The 16,810-nt window shown below is 44.5% G+C and overlaps 1 protein-coding gene across 10 annotated transcripts in view; it reads right to left on the minus strand.

The window, feature by feature from the left end:
- slmapa (sarcolemma associated protein a) overlaps positions 1-15,780 on the minus strand; it is a 50,137-nt gene extending 34,357 nt beyond the window's left edge. For 3 of the 10 annotated variants that reach the window (XM_056437642.1, XM_056437643.1, XM_056437636.1), the window contains exon 1: positions 14,211-15,780. In XM_056437642.1, the coding sequence (XP_056293617.1) occupies positions 14,211-14,408 (198 nt within the window). In that variant the 5' untranslated portion in view covers positions 14,409-15,780. The remainder of the gene's footprint in view (positions 1-14,210) is intronic. The other 7 variants (XM_056437645.1, XM_056437641.1, XM_056437644.1 and 4 more) reach the window with 5 other exon arrangements.
- Between the last annotated feature and the right edge of the window lie 1,030 nt (positions 15,781-16,810).

Here is a 16,810-nt window from a genome sequence, read left to right on the forward strand (position 1 = left end):
CCACTGCTACACTGTACTAAAGGACGCATATCGCTCAGTCCCTCGTGCAGCTTTGGGACTCTCTGATCACTGTCTGGTTCATCTTCTCCCGTCCTACAGGCAGAAACTAAAATCTGCAAAGCCTGTGGTGAAGACTGTGAAGAGATGGACCAACGAGGCCAAGCTGGAGCTACAGTCCTGCTTTGCCTCCACTGATTGGAGTGTTTTTGAGGCTGCTGCTACAGACCTGGATGAGCTAACTGACACTGTGACATCATATATCAGCTTTTGTGAGGACACGTGTGTGCCGACAAAAACCTTCTGCACATACAACAACAATAAACCCTGGTTCACTGCAAGACTCAGGCAGCTTCGCCGGGCTAAAGAGGAGGCCTACAGAGGTGGGGACAGGATTCTGTACAACCAGGCCAGAAACACACTAATGAGGGAGATCAAGGTAGCTAAGAAGAGCTACACTGAAAAGCTGGAAAAAAAGTTTTCAGCCAACGACCCCTCGTCAGTTTGGAGAGGCCTGGAAGTACTCACCAACTACAAGAGACCACCCCCCCCACTGAGGACAATCACCGACTGGCTGACGACCTGAATGTCTTCTATTGTAGGTTCGACAAGCCCACTTCCACCCCGCCCAACTGCTCCATCATCGAACAATCACCTCCACTCTCTGAGGATCTGCGAAGAGGATGTGAGTCGGCTCTTTCAGAGGCAGAAGATCAGGAAGGCTCCGGGCCCAGACGGCGTGTCCCCCTCCTGCCTGAAAGTCTGTGCTGACCAGCTGTCCCCCATCTTCACGGAGATCTTCAACCGATCACTGGAGCTGTGTGAAGTCCCTTCCTGCTTCAAGCGCTCCTTGATCATCCAGGTGCCCAAGAAATGCTCTATCACAGGATTAAAAGACTACAGACCCATCGCCCTGACGTCTGTGGTCATGAAGTCCTTTGAGAGGCTGGTGTTGACCCACCTGAAGGACGTCACAGGGCCCCTGCTGGACCCCCTGCAGTTTACCTACCGTGCAAACAGGTCGGTGGATGACGCAATAAATATGGGACTGCACCATTTACTGCAACACCTCGACTCCCCAGGGACATATGCAAGGGTTCTGTTTGTGGACTTCAGCTCTGCATTCAACACGATCATCCCGGAGGTTCTACAACCCAAACTCTCCCAGCTCGCGTGCCAGCCCCACCTGCCGGTGGATCACAAACTTCCTGACAGACAGGCCGCAGCAGCTGAGGCTGGGAAAAACCACATCCAGCACCCGGACCATAAGCACTGGCGCCCCCCAGGGATGTGTGCTCTCTCCACTGCTCTTCTCCCTCTACACCAACGACTGCACCTCAGAGGACCCGTCTGTTAAGCTCTTGAAGTTCGCAGACGACACAACGGTCATCGGCCTCATCAGGAACGGTGACGAGTCTGCGTACAGTCGGGAGGTTGAACGGCTGGTCCTCTGGTGTGGACAGAACCACCTGGAGCTGAACAAGCTCAAGACTGTGGAGATGACAGTGGACTTCAGGAGGAGCCCCCCAACACTATCCCCGCTCACCATACAAAATAGCACTGTTCCTGCAGTGGAGACCTTCAAGTTTCTGGGATCCACAATCTCCCGGGACCTGAAGTGGGCCTCCAACATTAACACCATCCGCAAAAAGGCCCAGCAGAGGCTGTACTTTCTGCGCCAGCTCAGGAAGTTCAACCTGCCTCAGGAGCTGCTGATCCTTTTTTACTCCGCCATCATCCAGTCTGTCCTCTGCTCTTCCATCACTGTGTGGTTTGGATCGGCCACCAAACAGGACAGAGTCAGACTACAGCGGATCGTCAGGTCTGCAGAAAGAACCATTGGTTCCAGCCTCCCTCCATTCTGGACTTGTACACCGCCAGAGTCAGGAAGCGGGCAGGAAAGATCACTGCAGACCCTTCACACCCTGGACACAAGCTGTTCCAACTCCTGCCCTCTGGTAGGCGCTACAGAGCACTGTACGCCAAAACCACCAGACACAGAAATAGCTTCTTTCCACTGGCCGTCACCCTGATGAACAATTAATCAGACTCTTCCATCTGCACTATCTGCACTTTTTGACTACTGTCTTTAATGTCTTTTTTATATTTATCCCGCTTATTGTATATTGTGTGTGTGTATAAGTACGGAAGAGCAAAGTGAAACCGGAGTCAAATTCCATGTATGCAAACCTACATGGCCATTAAAGCTGATTCTATTCTATTCTATTCTATTTAAGAAAAGTTGATTGTATGTCTTTCAAGCCATCAGGAGTGTCCACTTGGGTCCATCGAGGGTTTAACTTGATCGACGCGCAGACCTGAGATCAGCTGCAGAGCTCAACGGGAGCAGAGCCGACCCGCCGACGCCACATGACGGCGAAAGCAAAATGTCACCACAGAGAGGCCGGAACCACCTTGTGTTTTGACGAATAAATTATTTAAATAGTTGCAGCTCTGCACATATTTACTCTTGTGTGTGTTTTCCACCTCCACAATAATCCAGAGGTTTCTCTACGGCCGCCGCTGGTTATTAATCTCCATCCCCATTAAAGAATGATGTAACAACGAGCTCAAGCTCCCCGTCAGTCGTATGAAACACTAAACATTACCCAAGATGCGTCATCCTCAAAGAGTCGATGTTCAATCATTTAGAGGAAACAAAAAGTGTTCTGGTCACAAGTTCACGAGCTGGTGAGAAACTCTGAAGATTTGCATATTTATCTCGTCACCCAAGACAAGAAAATAAAAAGAAATGATCACACACATGCACCACTTTCTAAACTAATCTACATTTGTGACGAATTCTCCACACCACCAACATTCCTGCAGCACATCTACCCACGAGCAGAACACTGGGAAACACTGCATCCCTTTAACACACACACACACACACACACACACGTCAGCTAAATGAACACCATGCAATTGTTGTTTTTTCGATGTTAATCTGACATCAGCCTCCAAAGAACAGCGGCAGGCCCATCGGCGTGCAGCTGGCGGGCGACGACCACCGTTTAACCGGCAGGTCAGACACGTGACCCCGGTGCGGTCGGACGCCGCTGCACACTAACGGGTCAATGGATCGGACGGTCCGCTGAACTTTGAGCCTGTCGTCATCAAATCTCTCAGGAGGTCACACTGAGGTGCCTGGTCTTTAAAAAAAGATTCTTTAAATGACATTCAGAGGATTAATAAGCTAGTGCTGCGCTTCCTGTTTGTTTGTTGTCCTCCTTGCTTTGTTGACGTTCTACTAATTTGTAAAATTTAAACTTTTTTGGTTAGTTGATTTGGATCATTTTGATATTATTCATTGAAAAACACTAAAATTCTGATAAATGGTGGCAACATATTTTTGCAAGATTTGTATCCCCCCCCCCCCCCCCCATGTCTCTTTAAATCCCGCTACCAGGGGGTCGCGCCCTCTATTTGAACACACCAGGGTGCTAATTTAGGAAAAGACCGCTCAAGATTCAGAATAAGCGAAGTCCAGAGGAAGAGATCTGTATGAACAAGAAGACTAGAGTTCAACGTGGGAATCGCGTCAACGGACTCGTCCTCTGATCCACTGACATCCTCAGGGTGGAAGCGATGAACATCTATGAAGCGGTTTGACATCCTGCAGCTCGGGCCAGTCGGGACAGATTTCCGACGATGTTTGATCTGAACTCTCGTAAAAAAAATGCCCAACCCTAAAGAACAAAGCATCCATTCATAAAGGAGGTACAAATACACACTAAATACTATTCATCAGCGACTTTAATCCAAAATATCACCGTGAAAACCATACCAATTATCTGAAAGAAACTAAGAAGTTTACTTTCTTTTTCATTTGTTTGTTTTCCTTTCTATTACGTCATGTCTTTTACCCGTGTGTATATATATTCATGTCTTTTGTATTTATTAATGTTTTTAGCCAGGAAAAGTCCCTTTAAAAGATACACCGTCTCCTCTTCTAGGGAGTCCTGGAAGAGAGCGATTGTATATTTAAAGTTAATCAAAATACGATGAACACTTTTGCTTATTAGATAAATCGTGTTAGTCCAAAAATTTATATATATGTAGATTTAAATGCCATGATTATAAATAGCATACAATACCAGGGTTTTTCCTGGGTCAAAATGAGTCTTCGGTGCTCCCCCAAAAAATTGTTGGCGTGCTATGCGCGCACGGTCTGTGTCTCTATCTATTCGCGCACCTCACAGTTGCATATTGATCAGACAAGAAGACACACTTATCAACTCGATTAATATTGATCAAAACAAAACGAGGGTTCGGCTGTAGCCTACTTGAAACATACTATTGAGAACTAGAGATGCACCGATCAGGTTTTTGGGTGCCGATCACTGAAATCAGTATCTGCCGATCCGATAATACCGATCACGGTGTCGATTGAAGCATTCTATTTATTGTGTAGAATTATTGCCTAGGACTATGAGGAAATATATATATAAAGCACCTCAAACATTAAAGAAATTACCGATTTCTTTAAACATTTAGGACTTTCTTTGAAAAATTTCCTAATTGATACAATAAAATAGTTTGATTGCTATTGTAGGGGATTGCAGATATGTATGGAACACATCTGCATTATTCATTTCCTGGAACTTTTGGGGAAATCTATAAACAGGACTTTTTTTAACATACAAAAGTCTGATTTATTTTTATAAACTCTTCCTTGGTCCAGTAAAAATGTTTTAATGTTAGCATAATTTAAGCTAAATCTCAGAAACGATCTATAAAGATACAAAATCAGTTCATTGTTTACTTGTGTATGATTTGTCGACATCTTATTTTGATAAACGGATGTTGTTTCACGTGGTTCTTTCCGCTAACTTTGCAAAACCGGATGTTGTGTCACGTAAATCCTTCCGCTAACTTTATCAAAACCCTCGCACTCTCCCGATCGCATGCGTTTACCGTCAACATCAGTCTATAGGTGCAGACATGTAAGAGGCGGCTGAGTTGACCCAGAGATTCAACTCGGGGGACGGGGACGCCACTCGGTGGTGAGGATCCCCTCGTGGACCTCTGACCTCTGCGGCCCTCGCCGGGCGCATCGTCTCCGTTGCGCGGCGATTGAAACGTCTCTGATAGTTCTCGCAGATGTTACGTCATCTGATCGGCCGTTTTGAGAACGCCGATCAAAACCGATAATGGGAATATTGGCCGATCAGATCGGTGCATCCCTATTGAGAACATATTCGCTGACATGCACGTGATGAACACAGTTTTTTTTTTTTTCCATCGCAGACTTTTTTTTGCCTTAGGCGCTCGGGATTTGTCATAGGCGTTCGGGAAAACGGCTTAGGCGCGCGCCCAAATTTTCTCTATGCAGGAAAAACCCTGAATACATACAGCGTCAAAATAGGAAGCAAAGGACAGCGGGAAGTATGTAATGCTGTGAATGATGACGCAATACAGACGCTTTACTGCAGGAACACTGAAAGTAGTAAATTGAGTGATCCACTACTGTAAAGATCAAAGAGCAGCGGATGAACGTCAGAAGGTCGAAGCCCCAGAAGTCAAGGTCGAAGGTCAAAACCAAACAAAGACGAAGCCGTGAAAGCCGCGTTAATAATTACTGACAGTAAAAGTAGGGGGGGGGGGGGGGGTTCTTTGTGAAGCTGAATGTCAGAAGCTCGGTCACGCCACAGGAGCGGAGCCGAGGCGTGAGATGTTCTCCATGTTTCGGGAAGTGAATGAATCGGTCGCGCTGAAGGAAAACCCGTTTCCATGAACAGTCGTTGAGCGGAGGCTCGTCGGGGCGATCGAGCTCCGTCCACACACACGGGGCCGGACCCAGCCGAGCTCCTCCAGCCGTTTAAACCACGGTAAACTCGGCGTGCCTCTTAAAACTAGCAGAGCCTTTCCAGGGTTACAGTGGATGTCTGAAAGAGGGTGAAGATGAGAGAGAGAGAGAGAGAGAGAGAGAGAGAGAGAGAGAGAGAGGGGCGAGAAACTCTCGTCCTTTAGTATCCATTAATATTATAGGCCGCCAGAAAAGACAGAAAATTAATTGTCAACCAATTTTGACAATTGATTTATGATTTAAGTGACGAAGTAAAGATGTGAAACATCTGGTTCCATCTTCTTAAATGTGAGGATCTTGGATTTTCTGTGTTTCACATCATTACAAACTACATATCTCTGGGTTTTGGACTCGAGCTCTTTAAACGCCTGGAGGAAAAAACTGGTTTATTTAAATGTAAACAGTCAATAAAAAACATCTTTCCTTTCCTTCTCAGTAGAATATATACTAGAGATGCACCGATCAGGTTATTTGTGCCGATCACCGATCACTGAAATCAGTATCTGCCGATCACTGATAATACCGGTCACCGATCACTGAAATCAGTATCTGCCGATCTGATAATACCGATCACGGATCACGGTGTCGATTGAAGCATTCTATTTATTGTGTAGCATTATTGCCTAGGACATGAGGAAATACATATATAAAGTAACTCAAACATTAAAGAAATTACAGATTTCTTTAAACATTTAGGACTTTTACTTTGAAAAATGTCCTAATTGATACATTAAAATTGTTTGATTGCTATTGTAGGGGATTTCAGATATGTATGGAACACATCTGCATCATTCATTTCCTGGAACTCTTGGGGAAATCTATATACAGGACTTTTCTTAACATACAAAAGTCTGACTTATTTTTATAAACTCTTCCTTGGTACAGTAAAAATGTTTTAATGTTAGCATAATTTAAGATAAATCTCAGAAACGATCTCTAAAGATACAAAATCAGTTCATTGTTTACTTTTATATGTTCGTGTATGATTTGTCGACATCTTATTTTGATAAACGGATGTTGTTTCACGTGGTTCTTTCCGCTAACTTTGCAAAACCGGATGTTGTCACTTAAATCTTTCCGCTAACTTTATCAAAACCCTCGCGTGCTCCTGATCGCATGCATTTACCGTGAGCATCAGTCTCTAGGGGCAGACATGTGAGAGTCGGCTGAGTCGACCCAGAGATTCAACTCGGGGGACGGGGACGCCGCTCGGTGGTGAGGATCCCCTCTGACCTCTCACTCTGCGGCCCTCGCCGGGCGCATCGTCTCGGTTGCGCGGCGATTGAAACGTCTGATAGTTCTCGCAGATGTTACGTCATCTGATCGGCCGTTTTGAGAACGCCGATCAAAACCGATAATGGGAATATCGGCCGATATGGATCGGCGCCGATCAGATCGGTGCATCCCTAATATATACAATCACGGCCAAAATGCAATAAAATATATTTTTAGAGGAATCTCACTCGAAGCTCGACTGTGATCTGCTTTTTGAAATTCTTAAATAAAATATTTACACCCTCCCATTTGGAAGCTGAACAGATATCTAAAGAATAAAACGTTCCTAAAAACGCTGCAGTTGTCCTGTTCTTCTTTTTAATGTATTATTAAATGACGCAAACCTTTTTTGAATCTCTTCACAGTTTAATTTGTTTTAAAAGTCACGTTGCTCTAATTCAAATGGCTGACCTGAACTTTGAGCCCGGGACCAGGATGTAGCGTGAAACGTCGGTTTGTGTCGACAGCGTCTGAGGAAGTGAGGAAAAGCTTCGCGTTGCTTCATCGGCGAGCGTCGAGATTATTCTGATCGACGACGTTCAGCCCGGTGCGTTGATCCTTTCCGACCGTTTCACGGGACGCTTTCACGGATTTAGCGGCAGATAAGATCCGTGGGTTTAGAGCTGCACGCGATTGGTCGGTGGGTGAAAAAGACCCCAGAGAAAGAAAACAAGTTATGAAAGGAAGCTAAATGTATTCATGGCGCTTATCACAGGCGTAAGTCACAAAGTGCTTCATGGGAGCAAGAGGAAAACATTAACACCACGAGGTCGACCACGCAGGACACTAACTTACAAGAAAAAAAAGACACAATAGACGGTAAAAATACACAATAAAAAAACAACGTAGAAGCAGACGTGGAGCGTTTCATTTGACCCCAACGCCAGTAAAAAAAAAAACTCCAGCTCGGCACATTTAAGTGTGACGTTAAAGATCGTTAAAAAAAAGAAGAAGAAAAGTGTCACGTGTCAAAACAATCACAGCGCCAAAAGAACACAAAGCGGTTGAATATTTAATTCAATGCTCTCCAGCGTTTGGCTCAAGCCCACGACGTGAGAGCCATAAGGAACCAATTGAAAAAGCAGGATAATTTAGTTTAAGAGAAAATGAAAGCTATCTACTGTGTGTGTGTGTGTCATATTTCACACCAGCACAAACAAGTCTATACAATAAACTAGAATGGGCACTCGGTAGAGCGCATACCTTCACATATCACAAGATTGGGCATTGAATTATGAACATGTTGGCATTAGTTGCATGCCAATTGGATAAAAATTGACAAGAAGATGTTGACCTTTTCATGACCTTGACCTTTGAGCCGATCGATCCCAAAATCTAATCAAATGGTCCCCGGATAATAAACAATCATCCCACCAAATTTCATGCGATTCGGTTTAATACTTTTTGATTTATGCAAGTAACACGCATACAAATAAATAAATAAATACACGGCGAAGGTAAAAAAGGATCCTGGGAAACGAGTCGCTGTTGTCATAAGATTGCGACACTCTGGTCTGATGAAGTCCGTAAATCTATTTACCTTCAATCAACACCGGCTCGTTACGAAGCTGTAAACATGGTTTTTGTATACTTAAAAACTCAAGTGCCAAAAAAGGGAAACGGCGAACGTGTCCGGATCAAAACACGCAAACAGGACTTTAACTTTATCAATAAATTTAAATGAATGACGACCAAATACATAATTTGCCCAAAATAATTGCGACGTCGCCTCGTTCTTCACCGCGTTGCAGAGCTTTCAACGGGCTGCCGGCTGAATAAACTTTATTACAACGGTCTCATACACATAATATAGACACATTATTATTTAATTAGACTTTAATCATATATAAGTAGGAGAAGAGTCGCTGCCTGTGTTATGAATGCTAGTTTTCTATCCACTGTGTATCCGTAACACACCGGTGATCAGTTGATTGGCCGTAGCAGAAGAAAATATAGAAAATTAATCAATAATATATATTTTAAAAAGCATATTCATGTATGTTTTTACAGCTGGTGCACCTCCACAGCCATTCCTCTACGGCGTGATGAAATTTCAAACGTAAGAAAATGCCGACATAAATTATTTACACCGGCGCTTTACACTTCACTTCCCACCGCGGTGGAAGTATTACTTTCAGAGGATCCGTGTGGAAGCGATGTTCTCAATCAAAACCAATCACCCCCTGGGGATGAATAAAGTATACATCCATTAATCTATTCACAGGAACAGTTTTTAAAACACTACAAATACAGAATGACAGGAGGGATATTTGCTCCACGCGGGTTTCTACTTGCCGGCTGGTATTTTAGGCCCGTTCCCACCGCGAGGCTTCAAGCCGATAAGAACTGAACTATTCATTCAGACTGGAAGTCTAAGCTGCATTCTTCAGCTTTCAATCCTCCAGAGGGGCCGAACAACGCGAAAGACCCCGACGCCAGGGGGCGGGGCCACGAGCGGGACGACAGAAGACAAGTTTCAATAGGTCAATAGTCTCAATCGATCAATCTACCCGACACGGTTTCTCAGCTCCAAGCCCACTGGTTCCTCCCGCTCAGATATATATATACACTACCGTTCAAAAGTTTGGAGTCACTTAGAAATGTCTTTATTTTTCAAAGAAAAGCACTGTTTTTTCAATAAAGATAACATTAATCAAAAATACACTCTATACATTGTTAATGTGGTAAATGACTATTCTAGGTGGAAACGTCTGGTTTCTAATGAAATATCTCCAGATGTGTATAGAGGCCCATTTCCATCAACTATCACTCCAGTGTTCTCATGGTACATTGTGTTATCGCCTTAGAAGACTAATATCTGATTAGAAAACCCTTGTGCAATTATGTTAGCACAGCTGAAAACAGTTATGCTGGTGATATAAGCTATACAACTGGCCTTCCTTTGAGCTTGAAGAACAACATTAATACTTCAAATATTAATCATTATTTCTAACCTTGTCAATGTCTTGACTATATGTTCTATTCAATTTTCAATTAATTTGATAAATAAAAGTGAGTTTTCATGGAAGACACGAAATTGTCTGGATGACCCCAAACTTTTGAACGGTAGTGTATATATATATTTTTAAAGCTCTATTCTTCCCCATAAACAGTTGGCCACTGCCAGTTCGTGGCAACATTGCTCAAACAACAGCGAGGACTACTTTCAGGAGCGTATTAAAAAATAATTGGTCAGATTTGTGATTAAATCTATGGTTGTACGTTTGTCTCGCATGAATGTGAAGAGACTTCAGCTTCACATGTGGGTTCTGTTGCACTAATGACCAAATAAACAAGGCTGCCCTGAAACTATGTGCTGATGGACTCGTGGATCTCTTCTCTGTTTGCACAGTAGTTCCCAAAAAGAGGTCCCAGGACCTCGGGGGTGAAGAGGGAAGCAGCTGGGCCCGGGCCGACCTCCCCATGGGGGCCGCACGCTTAAATAAGAACACACTTCATTATTTCCTCTCGGAGCCCTTCGGATCTTCATCCCGCCATCTGTGCTCGTGTCAATTAGTCCGTCCGTCATTCCGTGGCGGTCGGGTGTCACGGCAACGGGGCTGCGAGTTCAGCGAGCGACGGCCCGTAGCGTGTAGTCGCGGCGTCTTTACGTCTCGATCCTTAAATCACATTTCGGTCCGGCTGCAAAACAATAAAACTGACCGAACATTTTTTTAAAGACATGATGTCATCGCGTTGAGATTTTTTTTCCCCAGCAGTTCCAGAATGAAGGATGTGTGTGAGTCCTCTAGTCTCACAGGAGGAGGAGGAGGAGGAGAGGGGGGGGGGGTAACTTGGCTCTGACGTACGGTGAGATAACATCAATAATAAAGCAATCGGGCCGGATCACCGAGCCCACTGATTGGTTCATCAATCACAGGAGGCGACCAATCGCAGCCCGTTTCTCTCCGGTGCACATTCATCACACAAAGACGGAGGGGAACATCTGCCAAATAAAAAGCTAAACTTTTCTCTTTATTAGACTTTTTCGGCTCCCGTGTGGTATTCAAATCTCCACGTGAAACTATTCATGGTAAAATAAAGATCAATCCATGAGAGCAAAAGGGAAACTGGAGGCTCGTTTTTTTTACCAAAACTGTAGAGTCATGTGACAAACACAACATCTGTTACCAGAAGGGGGAACCTACGGTTTTGGAGTATTGGTGAGGCAAGCCAGGAGTGAGTGTGTGTGTGTGTGTGTGTGTGTTTCCCCTTAGCAGTTACCTAAAGTAAAAAAAGTTCTAAGAGTTGAGACAAACGTATAACATTGTTCACGGTGATACCGGTATCAATTTGATAAATTCTACTATGAAAGAAAATATACATGTCATGTCGCAATAACGGCAATATTCAGAACACCCACTTCTTTCACTGGAATCGGCATCAACAATGTGAACTCGCTTATGCGATGTCTTATGCAACGCAACAGCGTGTCAGAACTCGTTGGAGTCGCGGCGTTAAAGAGTCTCGGCGGCCATTAGCTCGGTCCTCTTCTCGTTCTCTCCTCTGGTTTTTCCACCGGGGGCGAGAGACAAAGGCAGTGTGTGTGTGTGTGTGTGTGTGTGTGTGTGTGTGTGCGACATTCAAACATTCGCAGTCCGCCAACTTGTTGCTTTAGCTACGACGTTATCTGCTTCGTTTCATCCAAGCGGGCTGACGTCCAACCCGAGGCGCTCTGCAGTGAGAGACGCTTGGAGGATGAAGACGTCTGCCACCACAGAGGCTCATTTGTGTAGAACACAGGTGTCAAACACAAGGCCCGGGGGCCGAATCCAGCCCGCCACATCATTTTATGTGGCCCTTGACGCCTTGAAAAGACAAACAATCACCTTTTTCTTCAAAAGAATTTGGAAAAATATCCTGTGTTTTTATTTTGAAGGTTTCAAATTAAACAGATTTATGTTATAATATTAGAGAATTGTTCTTACGTCCAATATTTCCTAATCTGGCCCGCCATGTAATTTTTAGTGGCCCCCGACGCCTTGAAAAGACACACGATCACCTTTTCTTCAAGAAATGTAAGAAATATATCCTGTGCTTTTATTTTGAAGTTTTCAAATTAAACTGACTTTAAAAAAAATAATATTAGAGAAGTGTTCTCATGTCCAATATTTCTACACTCGAATAAACAATAATCAAATGCAAAGTGAGTCATTTAACAATATGTTCGGGATTAGTTTAGACAGTTCCAGTTACACCGGCCCTTTAAGAGGCAGCCATGATGCTGATGTGGCCCACGGGGAACATGAGTTTGACGCCCCTGGTGTAGAACAACAACATCGGATGAAGCCAATAGTTGAGATATCGGGACGCTGAGTTCCTAATCCTTAAACCACATTTACTGCATCTTTATGTGACAATTAATTCAAAACAAGTCTTAAAAAAGTATTCATCTCCAAACAGGTGTTGCAAAAGAGCGTTCCTCTTGTATTTGGGCACAAATAGTTCCTATTGTGTATTCATTAGGCACTACACACACTCAGACCGTAGTTATATGAATGGGCTGGTCGGAGACTGTGTTCGTTGTACATAAAGTACCAGCTCTGCCTTTTTCTGAGCCATAAATAATCTTTGGTGATAACGAAAAACTGTTTATCCACTTTGAACCCGTAGTGGCAATAAATGAGTGCATGTCAATGTGAGCTTTTATCCCTGAAGAGAGGAAAGGATGACGCGACTGGCGTCATTATAAATAGCTTAAGCATTCACACACACACTTTCAAAGTCCCTGCATGCCACATAGCTGTGTTAATCCTGCGGTTGCCTCGGCCTGTTCAACCTGTTCCACGAACTACAGACACACTGAAGCTCCACGTGGAAAAGATGCAACACAGATCTGATCCTGGACCTGTGGCTATCAAGAAAGAACAGCTTGGTTTTAAGTCTCCCCCCTGAGACTGGACTAAGACATTCCTCAGTAGATATCAGCATTTAATTTGCGTTTAATCCCAGTGAGTTTAATTTAACCCGCTGTCAAGAAAATGAACCAACAGTCACACAAGAATAGTCTCTCTGTCTTACCCCTCTCTCTCTCTCCTACCTCTCTCTCTCCTACCTCTCTCTCTCCTACCTCTCTCTCTCTCTCCTACCTCTCTCTCCTACCTCTCTCTCCTACCTACCTCTCTCTCTCCCACCTCTCTCTCTCCTCCCACCTCCTCTCTCTCCCACCTCTCTCTCTCCTACCTACCTCTCTCCTACCTCTCTCTCTATCCTACCTCTCTCTCTCTCCTACCTACCTCTCTCTCTCCCACCTCTCTCTCTCCTACCTACCTTTCTCTCCTACCTACCTCTCTATCCTACCTCTCTCTCTCTCTCTCCTACCTCTCTCTCTCTCTTTCTTACCTACTTCTCTCCTACCTCTCTCCACTGTCCTACCGGTCAAATGAAGGCTAAAATGCCACAATATAAAAATTATTGTCCATGATATGAAATGGTGCAGATGAAGACGAGATGAGGACATGTTTTACAAATCAGAACAAAATAGGCCTAGATTTTAAACGAAAGATAGTCAAATGACCACCATAACGTTCTGTATACGTGTGTGTTTAAAATCAGTGAGAATATTATACACACAAGCAACAGGTCTGAGAGCAGCTCGTATGTAAATCTCACAAGTAGCTTGTCAGTTGGACACGTGTCAGTTTATGAGACTGCCTTAAAGAAAATATATTTCCACCTGGTGGAACATGAATCCAGAATCGATCGAATCCATTTCCAGCTTCCCTCGCATGACGACAGGTGTCTTTCTACCCAGAATCCCTCCGAGTTCAGAGTGGGATACAGAAGGACACGCCGCAGAGCTTCATGTTTGCTTTCCAACATGCTCGAGTCGATCGCACCCTTAAACAAACTAAATCTGTTCAGGCCTGAGCGGGGGGGGGGGGGGGGCTGTCTCGCTCCAGGGTGTCGTGATGAAGTTAAATACCATTTAGCATCATTTTGGAGGGAGTCGTTTTTGAAGTTACGGTCCACGAGGCCATCGTAGAGGCGCGCACGCTCAAGAATCATGGAAAACATGTCTTATGTCTTAACTATTGCATTTTTTCAGTTTTGCACCAAATTCCTGGAGGGAAAAAAATGTGAAACGGAGGTACAGCAAGTGAGGCGAGCGTCAATCGCCTTCTCTTACCTTGCCGGTCTTGTGGTCGAACCAAACCAGGGCGTGGTTCCTGGACAGCACCTTGCAGTCGAAGGTGGCGTTGTTCTGGGCCGGCCGGCACCGAGCCACCGACCTGCCGATCTTGACGGGCTCATCCAGGTACACATGGCGCTCCTGGAACGGGTGCGAGTTGGGTCGGCAGGCGAACACGGCCAGCGCCGACGGCATTGACTTTGGCTTAAGAGTGTTACTCCAACCAGACACGGGGGGCAGGTTTTCTTGATCCAGAGTGGCAGTCGTCCGTTATTGATGAATACAAAATAAAAAAAGTAGAATATCTGTCCGCCTCCTCGTGTGTGTGCAGGCGGAACTGTCAAGTCCTGTGAGTTCCCAGCCGACTAACTAATAAACATGGTCCACTGCGCACAGCCCGGGCTGCACCGCTCTCCCCACCTCGATTCAAAAAGAGTCTCCTGTGTTTGAAACAAATGAAAATAAAGAGCAACCCAACAGGTACAGAAACACAGCAGACATCCCTCCACTCCTGTGCACCAGAGCTACATAACGATCCTCGCGTCACAGACAGCGGGCACTACGTCCAGACCAGGGGGTGCCATGTGTCAAGACATACACGACTGAGTGCAGCACTGACAGCCTGGAGAACAGCCCCCCACGTCCATCAAACGAGCCTGGAGCAGGCCACACACCAGGAGCTGTGAATGAGTTACGAGTCAAGAGAAACTCTCCAATGCGCAGCTTTCGAGCAGCGTTGAACACACACACACTAGTGTGTCGTCTGTAATATATTCGTCATTTAAAATGAATTTTCTGTATGATTACAGGAGGGCGGAGGGGGAGAAACACACTTTAGCTAGCTACCTGGCGTCGCCGCTCCCTCCGCAGAACACCTGTAAGGTCGCTAACGACACCTAGCACGAAATAAACATCAGCACCTGAGTTATTTAACGTTAAAACGGGTCAAATTAGTACCCGAAAATAAACCGGTAATGGTCTGAAATTAGTCCGGGAGGGACGAAGGCGGGAACGGCAGGTCTTCTTCTTCTTCTTCACCGGGCGAGCTCTCGGTTGAACTCCCGGTCAACGGTTTCTGGCGTAAGCTAAGCTAAGCTAGGCTAGGCTAGCGAGTGCTGACAAAACTTTATCAAAAACCCGGTAACCGAATGTTCCCCCGAAGCAGGTGAGCTTACCGGACGGAGGCCACGTGCCATCCCGGTCTCCCCCGGAGCAGATAAAAAGCACCGAGCTTTTTAGTGGGGTGTGGGAGGGGGGAGTAGTGGTGACGGAGCCCGGGAAGGTGGCGAGCTAAGCCGGCTAACTGACAGTCAGGGGGCAGAAACAAGACGCAGAGAAAAAAGAAGAAAAAATCAGGGGAGTTTTCTTTTGACTGCGGGTCCTCGCGCATCACACGAGCCCCGGGTTATCTTCCAGGTGGGGGTGGGGGGTGTTGGGGGGGGAGGGGGGTCGTCGTGTGTTCCGGTCCCAGGTTTCAGGTGGATGGAGTTAAAGCCGTCGCTTTCCTTCAGTTTTCCGGGAGGAATCTGTGAGAAGTTGTCCTCCTCCGCTCTCCCAAGCCGCCATACTGTAACTAGAGAGCAGACGGGCGCGGTGCGTTCACGGGCACGGCGCGGTGCGTTCAGGGCCGACGAGTTACATCAACTGAGCTCATGAGAGGAGTTGACTTTAGAAAAAGAAAAGACATTAACGTTAATATATAAGTATATGTTAAGGTTAAAAAAATAAAATACATTTACATTAATATATATATATAATGTATTTTATTTATATATATATATACATTAACGTTAAAATATATATATATACATTAACGTTAAAAAAGAAAAGAAATAAACGTTTCTTTCTTTTTTTATATTAATTATATATTTATATATATATTACCGTTTTATATATATAGATATATTAACGTTAATATCCTTTCTTTTTTCTATATATATGTTATATATTGATATATTAACGTTTTATGTATAAGTGTAGTACACAGCCTGGATGTTTGGTTGGAAATGAAAGTCGATTCAACTTATTATTATGAATTATTATTATTATTGTAAAAATATAACTGATGTGGAAGCCATGTTTTAATGAAGAATATATCACACAATGTTTCTGTATTAATTGAAATATAACTGATTTTAATTCAAAACTAGATTTCAACATGATACAAAATTCCTCACTAGCCTTTGTCATGAACAACAAGACATACAAAAAACAACACAATTTACCAACATTTTACTTTTCCTAGAGCTTTTGTTTTCTATACATTTGTTTTTAAACGGTGTAAAGGCTCCACCATATATAGGAATGTCAATAAAGTTATTATTATTACTGACAAATCTGCTTCAAACTGTGTTATGAACGTTGTCTTATAGTAACATTTCATATTCGTAATACTATTAATGACCGAATGAAAATATTTGACACTATCCAGGTGTCTTGATTTACGGCCCGGGGCAGCAGGGTGGGGCGGGGTCACGTGTGAGGAGATCGAATTCTGCTTGCTCGTGGCTCCAGAAACGTCCCCGCTGTGTTGGGGTGACAGCTGAGAGCAAATCAATGTGGGATGAACAGAAGAGGACACCATGGAGGGTTGGAGG

Source organism: Pseudoliparis swirei, chromosome 18 (genome assembly GCF_029220125.1).
Source record: "Pseudoliparis swirei isolate HS2019 ecotype Mariana Trench chromosome 18, NWPU_hadal_v1, whole genome shotgun sequence".
Classification (NCBI taxonomy): domain Eukaryota; kingdom Metazoa; phylum Chordata; class Actinopteri; order Perciformes; family Liparidae; genus Pseudoliparis; species Pseudoliparis swirei.